The 15,657-nt window shown below is 38.2% G+C and overlaps 1 protein-coding gene across 5 annotated transcripts in view; it reads right to left on the bottom strand.

The window, feature by feature from the left end:
* LOC132406322 (protein Hook homolog 3-like) overlaps positions 1-15,657 on the bottom strand; it is a 119,720-nt gene that overhangs the window by 46,281 nt on the left and 57,782 nt on the right. For all 5 annotated transcript variants that reach the window (XM_059991831.1, XM_059991832.1, XM_059991833.1 and 2 more), the window contains 3 exons: positions 14,309-14,510; positions 6,095-6,205; positions 4,512-4,599 (listed from right to left, as the gene is read on the bottom strand). In XM_059991831.1, the coding sequence (XP_059847814.1) occupies positions 4,512-4,599; positions 6,095-6,205; positions 14,309-14,510 (401 nt within the window). The remainder of the gene's footprint in view (positions 1-4,511; positions 4,600-6,094; positions 6,206-14,308; positions 14,511-15,657) is intronic.

Raw genomic sequence — 15,657 nt, 5'->3', positions numbered from 1 at the left:
GGGTGTACAAGTGTCTGAATGAAAATGATATATGTACTGTTGGCCAGAAAGAACTACAATCTAATAGGAATGAGACAAGGGCATGTCCTGGCCATGCAGTTGTAGGAATGGAGGTGGCGATTTTGTGAGATTGTTCTTGCAGTTGCTACTTTGTGAACTGTTTGATGAACTGGGTGAGGGTTCAGGGGTGAGTTGATCAGAGCAACTGAACATGAACACAAAGAGTTTCTGCTGATAATCTACCAAACCTGAAACCATTCTCAGATAGCAAACATGAGGAAATCTGCACATGCTGGAAATTAAAGCAACCATTCTCAGATAAGCTGTTTATTAGGTAAAGTGGCAGGCATGCAGAAGGAGTAGCCTGTGATCTGGTCACCCGGATCTAGTGTTTGGCTGATCTGATTGGACTGAACAAAAGACATTACCTTGGTCACAAGGCTGGAGGAAACAGCCATAAAACAATACTACTTGTAACCTTAAGCCACATGCAATGAGAACTAACACAGTTCTCCTCAGTCAGATGATCTTGAGCCAATTAAACTGAAATAACACAGATTGATCTGATAAGGAGAAAAATGAAAATGGAGAATTTTGGGAGCACAGACAGCAACAACTCTGTGGAGACCAACAATCGCAGAAGTGGATAGCCCCACGTCAGAAACATGGAGATTAGAAGAACACCTGGCCAATATAGACTCCCTGTCCCAGGTATTACCTTTTTCCTTCTTTCTCTGTTCATGGAGAGTCAGGAAAACCTAATGGGTATGCACATAGGTACACATAGTTGTGTAAATTCATGTGTTTGTTAGATGAGCCAATAAAGGTACTTATCAGTAAATACAGATCTCCTCTGTGTCCAAACTGATCATTATTATTGAGAGGTAATCCTTGTAACAGCACCATGTTAAGACTTGGTTGAGTTTGAAAGATGACTATAAAATTAAAATTTCTATCCTTATCTCCTGCATCATAAACTGTACAGCCAAAAGCAGCAGATGCATAAAACATTTGATGAACTGTACAAAAAATAGAAAGAGAGCTAGTTGGCTGAAAATATTTTTATATGGCTCTTTTCACATCCAGTTTAGATCTGAAAATGGTTTTAAACCAGTGAAGTACATTTGAAGTGTAGTCACAGCAGTAGGAAATGCAGTAGAAATCTGTATCCAACGCCAGTGTGATATTGGAGACACAAGCCGTGATAATGATCAGGTTGAGTTCATTTCCACCCTCCACAGATGCCCGGAGTTAGTGTCTATTTAACACAAATTAGTCGTTTTTTGAAACAAGTCTGGTGGACAGCAGGACAGGAGTAAAGACAAAGTAATCCCTTTTGGGCTGCTCATTTCTGAATGGTCAAAGAACCCATGAACACTGAAGGGTCTCGGCCCGAAATGTCGACAGTGCTTCTCCCTATAGATGCTGCCTGGCCTGCTGTGTTCCACCAGCAATTTGTGTGTGTTGTTTGAATTTCCAGCATCTGCAGATTTCCTTGTGTTTGCTCAGTATATTTTCGCTCTTTTTGCATTAACTATATGAATACTACACACACACAGACATATAAATAGTAGCAGGGTGCAAGATGCAGGCAGGGACAACATACACCAGGGGTGTCAAACTCAAATACACAGTGGGCCAAAATTAAAAAATCGGTACAAGTCGAGGGCCAGACTGGTTCAGCGTTTATTGCAAAACTTATTGAAATGAATTTATTACACATATTAACCTGGAACTAACAAAACTTAGGTTATTGCCTACAAAAACAACATTGAACATTAAATAAATAAAAAATCAGTTGCATTTATTTCTTATGGTTTTATCTGCAGCTTTTCCAGAGTAATTTCTAATGAAAACATTTTTCCACAGGCCAACACTCTGTGATTCACACTAGTCTAAGCCAGATACTTGGCATCTCATCTTGGATGCAAGTTCATCAATGTTTGGAGTCAGGCTCTGAGCTGAGGAAATCCTCAGAATTGAGTGAAGGTGTTCATCAGAAAGACGATTCTGTGTGATGTTTTGTTTATCTTCATCAAAGAGAACAGTTGTTCACAGATATGTGCTGTCAAACATAGAGAGCATTTGAGCAGCTTGGGTACGCAGCTGGGGCATTGTGTCGGGAATGAAACGTAGAAACTGTGCAGCGCCCACCGAGTCATACTTTGCCTTGAGTGTGTCACTACATTGGAGTTCAATCAGTTCCATTTGTATGTTGGTTGGTGCGCTTTCCACGTCAGCTGCAAATGGATTACTGAGCAGTTCAAACCTGCTTTTTTGGGCTTCAAAGTCGGCAAATCGCCGTGTGAAGTCGGCACCAAGTATGCTAAGTTTTTCAGCAAACTTTGCACGTGGGAACACTGCGGTAGAAACCTGCTCTTTCATAGTTTGGCAACACGGAAAATGGCTCAAGTTTTCTTGCTGCATCTGCATCTCCCACAGGCGCAGCTTGGTTTTAAAAGCCCTCACTGCAGAGTACATGTCTGTGATCACACGACCCCGCCCCTGAAGCTGCAGGTTGAGCGCATTGAGATGGCTCGTGATGTCACACAGAAACGCCATTTCACAAAGCAACTTTTTATCCCGGAGCTCTGTTGTGTCTTTCCCTCTGCTTTCCATGAACTGACAGATCTCCTCACGCAACTCGAAACATCTTTTCAGCACTTTTCCTTGGCTTAACCATTGTACCTCTGTGTGATAGGACAAATCATTATATTCTGAACCCAACTCCTCCAGAAACGACTTGAACTCGCGGTGATTTAAACCTTTGGCTCTTATGAAGTTAACTGCTAGTGTTATGGTGCTCATTATATGTTCCATTTTCAAGGCTTTGCCACACAACGATTCCTGGTGTATGATGCAGTGATAAGCTGTCAGCTCGCCTGCGCCGTTTTCCTTCCGCATCTTCTCCCGGATCCTGCCCACCAATCCACTCTTTTGACCGCACATCGCGGGCTTCTGTTTCTTGTCCAGATGCTTGTATTTGTCGTGGTGTTTCGTTTCATAGTGTCGTCTTACGTTATATTTTTTAATTACAGCCACACCGTCTCCGCACACAAGACAAACAGGTTTGCCCTTTATATCTGCGAACATATACTCTGCTTTCCACCTGCCTTGAAAACCCGTTTTCAAAGTCCACTTTTCGTTCAGCCATTTTTGGGGTGAGGGATAGCTGAAAGTTGACCACACGTGACTAGCGCCATAAGGATGCTGATGAGAGAGTAAGGCAAGCGCGAGCAATGCACTGGCAGTGCATTGTGGGATTTGTAGTATTAGTGGTGCATGCAATATACCGGCGGGCCAGCTCTAATAGAGAAAAAAATTATTTATTAATGATATTCAGGAAATAAACCAGGGAAACCGAATAAACACTAAAAACCCTGAAAACCTGGTACCTGAATAAACTCAGCATTAGCCATATCATACGCCATAGGCGCTTCGATTACTGGGGCCAGCTTTAGTAGTAAATAGATATTATCTCGCGGGCCAAAGATAATTCCACCGCGGGCCGGATTTGGCCTGCGGGCCTTGAGTTTGACATATATGACATACACTGAACGGCAGAAGCTGCAGGAATTGTGTACAGGAACATCCGCGCTGAGTATGAATTGGACACTCCTAAGTCCAGATGGGAAACACCTGAGAAGGTAGTGGAGAATGATATCTACAATCCTGTGAAAGTGATAAGCAGATTCTGGCTAACCAACCAGATATAAGACAAGGAACAGAAGAAAGCAATGGGAAGAGATGTGGCAATCCTGAATGACAGTAACATCAGGAAGAAAGAATATGAGAAATTGGACAAATACCAGGGCTTGAAAGAGCAGATAGAAAGGAAGTCAAGTCACTTCTATTGTCATTTCGACCATAACTGCTGGTACAGTACATAGTAAAAATGAGACAACTTTTTTCAGGACCATGGTGTTACATGACACAGTACAAAAACTAGACTGAACTACGTAAAAAACAACAACACAGAGAAAGCTACACTAGACTACAGACCTACACAGGACTACATAAAATGCACAAAAACAGTGCAGGCATTACAATAAATAATAAACAGGACAATAGGGCAAAGTGTCAGTCCAGGCTTCGGGTATTGAGGAGTCTGATAGCTTGGGGGGGGGGGGGGTGCACGGGGTTCTTCATAATGCTGTTTCCTTTGTCGATGCAGCATGTAGTCAAATGTCCGTGATGGCGGGAAGAAAGGGTGGAAAGTTAAAGCCAGAGTAATCCCAGTAGTGATAGGAGCACTTGAAGCTGTGACACCTGGACTAGGGGAGGGGCTACAACAACTCTCAGGAACAACATCTGAGATCTTGGTCCAGAAGAGCACACTGCTAGGAACATCAAGGATACTGTGCCGAACACTCAAGCTTCCAGGCATCTGGTATAGGAACTGAGATTGATGGAAAAATACACATACAAAACACCTACAAGGGGCAAGAAAAAAATTCCACCCTTTTGGTACACAGAAGCTGGCAGCAACAGGCGAGAGGGGTATAACTTACCAGCCTTACTCAAGAAATTCTGCTGTTCCTGTGCACATCTCAGCTCCTCATTGGTTTCTCTGAGGCCATCACGTTCCACTATTAATCTCTGTAAAGATGAAACTATTTTAGTTTTAATTCTTGAAATCAGGTGTTTAATAGTAATGTAAAATTTAGCAGTCTCTCTCCAACTTCCCTTGGTAACCTATCAACCTTCAAATGCAACATGTCACCATGGCAACCATGCACCTCCATTAGGGTCATTTCCTTTGTCCATCCCATCTGCACCCTCCCAGCAACTTAAAAACTGATTGTTCCCTCCCTTTCCCAGCTCTGGCAAAGAGTCTTGGGCCCGAACCATTAACTATTTCTCTTTCCACAGATACTGTCTGAGCCACTGAACGTTTCCAGCGTTTGCTTTATTTTTACATTTGCAGCCTCTGTAGATTGTTGATCTACTTTTACTTGTCAACAGACTTGTCTATGGACTACTGCTGTGTGGGCACAGTATGGCCACAGGAATTTTCCATGCTGTCCTTTATTTCAAGGTTGCAGCCATACACACTGTGATCGATGTGATCTGACAGAAAAGTACTTCAAATTTAATCATCAAGTTCCTTTCACGTGCAAAATATTCATGAAATTATAAATGAAATGCACAATCTGGACCATGCCAACTTCTCACTGCTCCCCATCAGGCAGAAGGCACAGTAACCTGAAGTCATACACCACCAAGTTCAGGAACAGCTTCAACCATTTAATTCTTGAACCAACTGGCACAACCCTAATCAGTACCTCAGTTTTGCATCACTATGTCCACTATGCACTAAAACAGACTTTGTTTTAGTTTTATTAGTTTTTTCCTGTTAAATATATTTTTATATTTCTGTTTTTCTTGTGGATGACGCCATGTGCCTGTGAGGCTGCTGCAATTTCATTGCAGCTGTGTGTACATGTATTTGTGCACATTGGCAATGAACTTGACCTTGAAACACAGGCTGTGTTTCTGTGTTCAGTTATTAGAATGGAGATTCTGTCAATTTCTGTTTTCAATGGAAAACACAAACAGAAGTTGCCTTTGGGACAGATCTTTATGAACTGTTGTCTATCCAAATTCAAATAGGCAAATTCTTCACAGTGGCTGGATTTCTAGAATCACACCATGATTTGCTATAATGCAAAGCCCCATCTTCTATGCTTTGGTTAAGAAATATTAGTTCTTTTAAGTTGTATTTATGTGTTTACTTCTTTATTCTCCACCCCCCCACAAATAACTTCCACAAAAGTGAATTTTATTCTGATCAGAATTTTATTCTGATCACAAATCAGCAATTTGTGAATTTCTGTTACCTCAACAACTGTAATTTGAGGATGATCTACAACTTTTCCATCTGCCTGATGAAGTAGGTGTTCAAGATACCAGTGAAGTGTTACCTCAAGCCTTACTCAGATCTCCTGCACCACCTCAATCTCACCAACATATATTGAGCTGACCCTCTGCACCTTTAACACCACATAAGGCTTTTTCATCCAGGCACTAACTGACATGCTCTGCTTTTTCATCTGTGGTGTCTTTATCCTGTGATCCAGTTTTCTGAGCTTACCTCCTTCTCTTTCAGCAGGGCATCGTGTTTCTCCTGTAGGTGTTTGAACTCAAACTGCCACTTCTCTGTTTTCATTGACTCCTCTGTATGCTTGTTGTGAAGCTCATGGACCTTTATCATGGAGAGAGTTAGTGGCACAACAGCAGCAGCAATGGAGGGAACAAAAATCATTACAATATTTTAATTTAACAAGAAACTAACCCAAAGGCCAAAAGCTCTTAGAACATAGAACATTACAACTTCGGCCTATAATTTTTGCCGAACCTTTGACTACTCCAAGATAAATCTAACCCTTTCTTCCCTCTTTCATCTACGCTTCTAAGAGTGTCTTAAATATTCCTAATGCATCTGCCTTTACTAATAACCCGAGCAGCTTGTTCTACGCACCCACCACTCTCTGTGTAAAATAAACCCACCACTCTCTGTGTAAAATAAACCCACCACTGACAATCCCCCCCTATACTCTCTCCCAAACACCTTAACATTATGCCTTCTGTATTAGGCACAATAACAATGTTCAAAAGAACATTACCCGCACAATACAGGCCCTACTGCCCATGCTGCTGTGCCGACTTTTTAACCTACTCAAAGATCAATCCAACCCTTCCCTCCTACATAGCCTATTTTTCTATCATCCCTGTGCTCTTTGGAGTAAAGGAGAATGAGAGGTGACTTGATAGAGGCACATCTCTTCTGGGATAATGTTATGTACCCCCAGGGTTCATTTTTTCTGTGGACTGTCACTTTAAAATGCTGGGAGAATGAGTCTGACTTTTGGACACTGAGCTAAGAGGGATAGAGAGGGATATAGAGGGGGGGGGCAGAGAGGGGGGAGGGGGAGGGAGAGAGAGAGATGGGAGTTATTTGATGGACAATCAATGTTATGGTTTCTCTGCAGCTTGTTTACATTTTACAAGGACACAATGACACAAAGAAAGACACAGGATCAGAGTCAAGATGGATTTGGTCAATGGAAGACACCAGTGAGTCAGTCGCTGGTTTAAACTTTCAGTAGCCCAAAGGGGTGAGTTGAGATCGATCCAGAGTATTGATAAATGACTTTAACAAGTTTGCTGCAACTGAGAGGAGAGGAGAGGAAGATTTGAAACAGAAGAACCCTAGTGACAAAGAGATCACTGTTTGGAATCTCTCTCGGAGTCAGCTGGAGACGCTCATGGAGTGAGTACCGTTTTGGATTCGCTCCATAACCTTTACTTTTTTTTAACCTTTGATCACCCTTATTCAGCTTATTTTTACCTATACCGAAAGTTTCTTTATTCTTTTTTTTTGGATTTACTGCCAAGAGTTTGTTGTGAACTTTTGAAGATATGCAAACAGAAATGTCTCTCAGGTCTAAGGGACGGGATCCCGGACGTAATCCGAACAGTAACGGAAAAAAGCAGGCTCCGACACAACAAACACAATTAACTTTTGAATTGTTTATGGAGGTTTTGGATAAAAAATTTGCTGAACTACAACAATTTTTTAAAGAAGATATAAAGGCTTTTCAAGAGTACATGGTTAAGACGGATTTAGTAATTAAACAGCAACAAGCTCTTATTGCGTCTCTGCAAGAAGAAGCTCGGAAGCGAGATTTGACTATTGGAAAACTGCAACAGGATTTAATTTCGACCATTAAGCTGATGGAAGCCCTTAAAGCCAAGAGTGACGATTTTGAGAATCGGTCCAGAAGACAGAACTTACGTATACTTGGTCTTCCAGACGGCATAGAAAAAGATGACCCTTCGAAATATTTTGCTCAACTTTTAAAAGAAGCGTTTCCGACGATTTTCCTGAATAACCCCCCTTTATTGGATCGGGCACATAGAATTCGGCGTCGATCACCGAGTGTTACAGACAAACCTTCGGTGGTAATTGTCCGGTTCCATTATGTACATGACAAAGAACAAGTTATAAGAGCAGCTCGTCGGGTAGGAATGATTAAAATCAAAGATTTTTGCTTCCGCCTGATCGAAGATTTTAGTTCAGATCTTTTAAAAAGGCTTCTTTTTAAACCGTTGATGGCTGAATGTTATGAGAAAAATCTGAAACCTGCGCTTCTATACCCTGCGAAGCTTCGAATTTCTCCGTCGAATGCTCCACGACAAGTTTTCCTTTCAACTTCAGAAGCGAGAAAATATCTGGAGGAGAACTTCCCTACTGCTACAGACACCAGTCTTTAATAAATGAATGATTCTGATCGTGTAAGATGGTTCTCGATCTCTTAAACCAGAATTATAATCTGGTTATTGGTGTAGGTTCATCCTACACTTTATACTCAAGTTAAAGTGTGTTTGCGTCATGTTAATTGTTTTGCCTTATACACTTTAATCATTTAACTACATACTTGTCTATTAACTTTGTTCCTTCGAAGGTATATTTTTAATTCTTTGAAGGTAAATTTTTCTTTGATTAAGATGGTGGTTTTTTGGAAAAGATTTTTGGTTTTGCTTAAGATGGCATTATGTTTATATTTTTCGCTTTTCTTCCGTACAATGCATCGCTTATCTTAGCTTAAATATTTTTTGTTTTGTCTGGGCCAGAGCCCGAGTTATAATTGTTTTTTAGTGATTATATTTTTATTCTTTTTACAACTAACTATACTTAGAAATATGGTTTTTATTATAGCGATTTTATTTTTAAAGTTGGGGTGATTCTTTTATATATATCCTTTTTATATGGAGTGTTCTTCAGCTGTCATGGGGGTAGGATTAGTCTTACTTTTTCTCTTTTTAAGTCATATTTTGGCTTTTTCTCTTTTTCTCGGGGGGTGGGGGGATGGTCTGTTTTCTAATTCTATTTTTTTTTGTACCAGTTTGTGTTAGTTTTTTTATTCGGGCTGTTTTTGAACTTCAAATATGTCTGTGTTGTCGTCACTTCCGGGTCTTCTCACTACTTTTGTTCCTCTTCCGGGTGCATGAGTTTATAAGTTGGTTAACCCTTTCTATACCAAAGGGTTGATTATAGAATTATGGCTCAGACCATTAATTTTGTGTCTTGGAATACTAATGGTTTAAATCATCCAATTAAACGAAAGAAGATTTTCAAAGTATTCCAAAGACTTAATGCTCATATCATTTTTGTACAAGAAACTCATGTGAGGAGGGAGGACAAATTTCGTTTTTTTAGATTTTGGCGGGGTCAACAGTATCACGCAAACTCGAATGCTAAAGTAAAAGGAGTTTCAATTTTTATTGACTCCTCTATTCCATTTGTTCAACATGATATTTTTTCAGATCCGAATGGCAGATTTTTGTTAATTACGGGTTTACTTTGTAATAAAAAGGTTGCTTTGGTTAATGTTTTTGCTCCAAATGTGGATTGTCCTGACTTTTTTAAGTCTTTATTTACTTGTTTACCCAATCTAAACGAATATAAGTTAATAATGGGTGGTGACTTTAATTGTTGTTTAAATCCTCTGATGGATAAATCTTTATCTATTCAGACTTTACCTAATAAGTCGGCCACTTGTATTAACTCTTTTTTGACTGACAATGGAGTTTTTGATATTTGGAGATTCCGGTATCCTAATGACAAAGAGTTTTCTTTTTTCTCACATGTTTACCACTCTTATTCAAGAATTGATTATTTTTTTTGTAGACTCTTGTTTTATTCCATTGGTAATCGGTTGTAACTATGATATTATAGCTATCTCTGATCATGCTCCGTTATTACTTTCTATGAAATTTACGGATACAGCTTCTAATGCTAGACAATGGCGATTTGACTCTACCTTGTTGCAAGACTCTGACTTTATAAAATTTATGGAGGAGCAGATCGACTTCTTCTTCTCAACTAATTCTACAGATGATATTTCCTGCGGAACACTTTGGGACACTTTTAAAGCTTATATACGTGGACAGATTATTTCTTATTCTGTTGGTTTGAGGAAACGTATCAAGATGGAAACTCTTTTATTGGTTGATAAAATTAAAGAGATTGATAAGAAATATTCGATTGCTCCTAGTAAGGAGCTTTACAAACAAAGGGTTGAACTTCAAATGGAAAATAGTTTATTACTTACATCCTCGATTGAAAATCAATTAATGAAAACTAAATCTGATTTTTATATACATAGTGATAAATCTGGTAAACTGTTAGCTAGTCAATTGAAGAATGCTCTGGTTAAACGTCAAATCACTAAGATTGGTCAGCAGAATGGGAATCTGACAGTTAATCATGATGAGATAAATAAGGCATTTCAAGATTTCTATACCTCCCTGTATCAATCTGAATTTCCTCAAGATTATAATACCATGTCTGATTTTCTTGGAAAATTAAATTTTCCAAGGTTATCATCTGATGATCTTTTGATATTGGATACTCCTATTACGGATGTAGAAATTAAGGGGGCTATTTCCTCAATGAATTCTGGGAAAGCACCAGGTCCAGATGGTTATACAGTTGAATTTTTAAAATTTTTTTCCGCTACTCTTTCCCCTTGGTTAGGTAAGGTTTTTGAGGAGGCCATTAGATTAGGGAATTTGCCACAATCTTTTTATAGAGCTTCCATTTCTCTAATATTGAAGAAAGATAAAGACCTTACTAATTGTGCTTCTTATAGACCTATATCTTTATTGAATGTAGACTCCAAGATTTTTTCTAAGTTACTGGCATCTAGATTGGAGAAGGTAGTACCCAAAATTATTTCAGATGATCAAACTGGCTTTATTAAAAATCGTTATTCTTTTTTTAACATTAGGAGATTGTTGAATATTGTTTATACTCCCTCACATGATACTTCAGAATGCGTGATTTCATTAGATGCGGAGAAAGCATTTGACAGAGTTGAATGGCCTTACTTATTTAATCTGTTGGAGAAGTTTAATTTTAGTCCGATATTTATATCATGGATTAAATTGATTTATCATACTCCAGTAGCCTCAGTGGTTACCAATAATCAAAGATCTCCCTTTTTTCGCCTATTTCGGGGCACTAGACAGGGATGTCCTCTTAGTCCATTACTATTTAACATTGCCTTAGAACCTTTGGCAATTGCCATCAGACAATCACAGGATATTTTGGGTATTAATCGTGGGACAGATATTCATAAGTTATCTTTGTATGCAGATGATTTATTACTATTCATTTCTAACCCGGAGAAATCCATTCCAGCAGTTTTATCATTATTGGCTCAATTTAGTGAGTTTTCTGGGTATAAGTTAAATCTTAATAAAAGTGAATTGTTTCCATTGAATAAACGGGTCCCAATTTATGGAAATTTACCCTTTAAATTAGTTAATGACTCTTCTACTTATTTAGGGATCAAAATCACAAAAAACCATAAAGATTTATTTAGATTTAATTTTTTACCCTTAATTGATCAGATTAAAGGTTTGTTTACTAAGTGGTCACCTTTGTCTCTATCCCTAATAGGCAGGATTAATGCTATTAAGATGGTTATTTTACCTAAGTTTTTATATATTTTTCAAGCGATACCAATTTTTACCCCGAAATCTTTTTTTACTAATGTTGACTCTAAAATTTCTTCATATATATGGCAGTATAAAAATCCCAGGTTAGGTAAAACATATTTACAGAAGACAAAAAAGGAAGGCGGGTTAGCATTACCTAATTTCAGATTTTACTATTGGGCAGTTATTATTAGATATTTGTTATGTTGGTTGAAAGATGGGGGTGGATCTTTTGGCCCTTGTTGGGTGAGTTTAGAAACTAAATCGGTATCAGCTTATGCTCTGGGTTCTATTTTAGGGACTTCTCTCCCTTTTGCTCTTTCTAAATTGCCGAAACAAATTGACAACCCGATAGTTAAACATACATTGCGTATATGGTTTCAATTTCGGAGATTTTTTGGGTTGACTCAATTCGTTTTAAATAGTCCTATTGTATCTAATTGTTTTTTTCACCCTTCCATTATAGATCAAGCTTATTCAGCTTGGAAAACTAAGGGATTACTAAGATTTTCTGATTTATTTTTAGATAATTGTTTCATGTCTTTTGAACAATTATCCAACAAATATAACTTGCTGAGATTTCATTTTTTTAGATATTTACAGATTAGACATTTTTTAAGTTCTGTACTCTCTACGTTTCCAAATTTTGTGCCTTCAGATACTTTGGAGAGTTTATTTGAATTAGAACCTTTTCAAAAAGGGCTTATTTCAAAACTTTATAATATAATTATGAAGATACGTTCAGAGCCTCTTTATAAGACTAAACAGGATTGGGAAAGAGAGCTTAGTTTTAGTATTTCTAGTGAGAATTGGGATAGAATTCTTCAATTGGTTAATACATCATCGTTATGTGCCAAACATTCACTAATACAATTTAAGGTCGTACATAGGGCCCATATGTCCAAGGATAAATTAGCTCATTTTTACTCTCATATAAGTCCTATTTGTGATAGATGTCATTCTGAAATTGCGTCTTTAACTCACATGTTTTGGTCGTGTTCATTTTTGAAGAAATACTGGAAAGATATTTTTGATATTATTTCTGCGGTTTTGAATATTGATTTACAACCTCATCCTATTACCGCAATTTTTGGTTTACCAATGTTAGATTCACTGCACTTATCTTCTTCAGCCCGTCGAATGATTGCATTTCTAACTCTGATGGCTAGAAGATCTATATTGTTGAATTGGAAAGAAATTGATCCTCCCACTGTATTTAATTGGTTCTCTCAAACTATGTTATGTTTAAATTTAGAAAAAATTAGAAGTGGTACTTTTGAGACTTCTATTAAATTTGAAAAGTTATGGAGACCATTTATTCAACATTTTCATATGATGTAATATGACCCTGTGCCAAGTTCATTTGATTTCCCAGCTTTCAGCTTATGCATTTTGAGAGGACCGGAAGTGACGGCATTGATGAATACTTATTTTTGTGAGATATTATAAACAGCCTGCTTTTTTTTCCCCTTCTCTTTTGTTTTTTTTCTTTTATATTACTTATTAGTTATAGTTATTAGATTAGATTAGCTAGTTCTGCATTATATAAATTTTTTTTTGTTTTTTTCTTTCTTTTTTCTGTTTTTTTTATATTATACATTATGAAATATTTAGATTTACTATGTCCATACATATATCTTATGGCTTATGTCTTGGTAAACTCATTTATATTGTAACTATTATGTATGTTTTTTTTTCATATGTAATGGAATGTGTATGTTGGTAATTTCTTTATCAATATATCATCTGTATTCTGTCCATATTACTAATATTAATAAAAAGATTTAGAAAGAAAGAAAGAAAGGAATCTCTCTCCAAGTAGCTCGTGAGGGTGAGTTTGTTTCCATTCGGCTACGAAAGTTTGATTGTCACTTAGTTAATCCACAGGAGTGGGTTCTCTGGCGAGGGGAAAACCTTTGTGAATACCACGTGTGTGTTTACCCTTTGTCTGAGTGTGGTAGTTCACTGAAGAAAGGCACCCTTGTGGCAAATCACTGTTATTTCGTATGTCGTGGAACTGGATAAGTGGTTATCATGTTGTGTGTGATTGGGATAACCTTGTGGAATCTACTGGTGTGTCGACCCTTGCCTGGGTGGTGGTTCCCTTGAAGAGGGGAGAGAGGAGGGAGAGAGAGAGATGGAATGATAAGCTTAGTGATAACCTTTGTGATAAGTTACTGTTGGTGATTGTGTGTGGAGTGGAACAACTACAGAGATAAAACCTACTGCTATTGTTATTTTGTATTGCTGTCGTGGAATCTGTGGAATATCGATGTAATTGCCTTCTCGCAACATTCGCCTTTAGATTACAAACATCTCACATTAATTAACTTGTGCCTCTGAACTGAATTTTCTTACATACCATCGTAGGACTTTATCACTTACCTCCAAAGCTTGAAGAAGTTTGGGGATTTATATATTTACACCTATATATGCATAACACCGTTAACTTTTGACTTACCTGGTTTAAGTTACTATATGATGTAATTACTAATAAAGTAGTGTTTTGTCAACAGCAAAACCAGACTCCAGGTGTGTTCTATTGCTGCTGATGCTTTTACAGGGTTACCTGTACATAACAATAGGCTATCACAACCAGCTCGCAGTGGGATGAATCCACAGATTAATTAGAACATCTGTGTCAGGATAACCACCTGACTGCTGATGAAAGGGGCAGATCTGATGTTGTCATTTACAAAAGGTGATGTTGTCCTTCTAAGAGGAATGAAGATTTGGGTTTGGAGAACAAAGAACATTCTAGGATTGGAGAAGGCCTGTTAATGGAGATAACAGTGTTTACCTGTTTCTTGTAAACCTCCAATTGGCTGCGTACAGTATTTGCTTTTTTCAGCTCCTCTTCCAGGTCAAAGGTCTTCTGCATGTAGATAGTACTTCTCTCCTCCAGCAGCTTGACTTGTCGACGCAGATCTCCCAAGTCCTCAAGCTTCCGCTTATAGGCCTCCACAGTGGCCTCCAGCTTACTAACTTTGTCTGAGGAATGCCTGTGAACATTATCAGAGACACAGGGGTAATTTTGAGAAAGCAACAAGACCACTGAAAACAAGCTTTCATTTCATTAGGGAGAAGTTGTATTATTATTATCAAATGTGATACATGGCAACGTACTGCCGGGGTGTTGGTAAAGGCAGATATGTTAGGGACATTTAAGAGACTCTCAGATAATCTATTTCAAGGACTCTACTGCGTCTGTTAACACCTTGTTAGACTTCAGAACATCAAGCACCAGCACAAAAGAATAAAAGCAGATCAGGTGGCCCTATAGAGATGAATAAACAGTCAGCATTTGGGGCCAAGACCTTTCAGTATTTTTTAGAATACAGGTTTTTCTAAGCCAAAGGGCAATGAATCTGTGGAATTCATCATCAGCTGAGGAAGCAAAGAAGGCCATAGTTCGGAGCTTAACATCAAAGGATAATACTTTGTATCAAAGGGGCAAGCAGGAAGGTATGGACAGTGCTGTGGATCTGTTACTAAGAGATGGAATTACATCTTTAGAAAGAGGTGACATAGGATCAGAGAACATTGAATCTTTGTGGGTGCAGTTAAGAAATTGCAAGGATAAAAAAACCATTATGGGAATCATATACAGGTATCCAAATAGTAGCCAAAATATGGGCTTGAGATTGCTAATGGAGCTGGAAGAGGCATATAATAGGGATAATGCCACAATTATAATGGTGGACTTCAGTTTACAAGAGGATTGGGAAAATCAGGTTGGTGTTGGATTGCAAGAAGGGGAATTTGTTGAATGCCTATCAAATGGCTTTTTAGAGTGGCGTGCTTGAGCCTACTCAGGGAAAGGCCATCTTAGATTGGGTGTCATGTAATAATCCAGATCTTATTACAGAGCTTAGTGTAACCGAACCCTCAGGAGGCAGTGATCATAATATGATTGATTGAATGAATTGAATTGAATTGACTTTATTTCATACATCCTTTACATACATGAGGAGTAAAAATCTGTATGTTATATCTCTGTCTAAATGTGCAATCATAGTAATTCATAATAAATAGAACAGTCAATGTAATATACAGTACACTCAAATCAGCGTGAGTTCATCAGCCTGATGGAAGCAGCTGTCCTGGAGCCTGTTGGTTCTGGCTTTTATGCTGCGGTACCGCTTCCCG

This window comes from Hypanus sabinus, chromosome 16 (assembly GCF_030144855.1).
Source record: "Hypanus sabinus isolate sHypSab1 chromosome 16, sHypSab1.hap1, whole genome shotgun sequence".
Taxonomy (NCBI): Eukaryota; Metazoa; Chordata; class Chondrichthyes; order Myliobatiformes; family Dasyatidae; genus Hypanus; species Hypanus sabinus.
The sequence above is the reverse complement of the archived record's forward strand: the minus strand, read 5'-3'. Positions and strand labels throughout refer to the sequence as shown.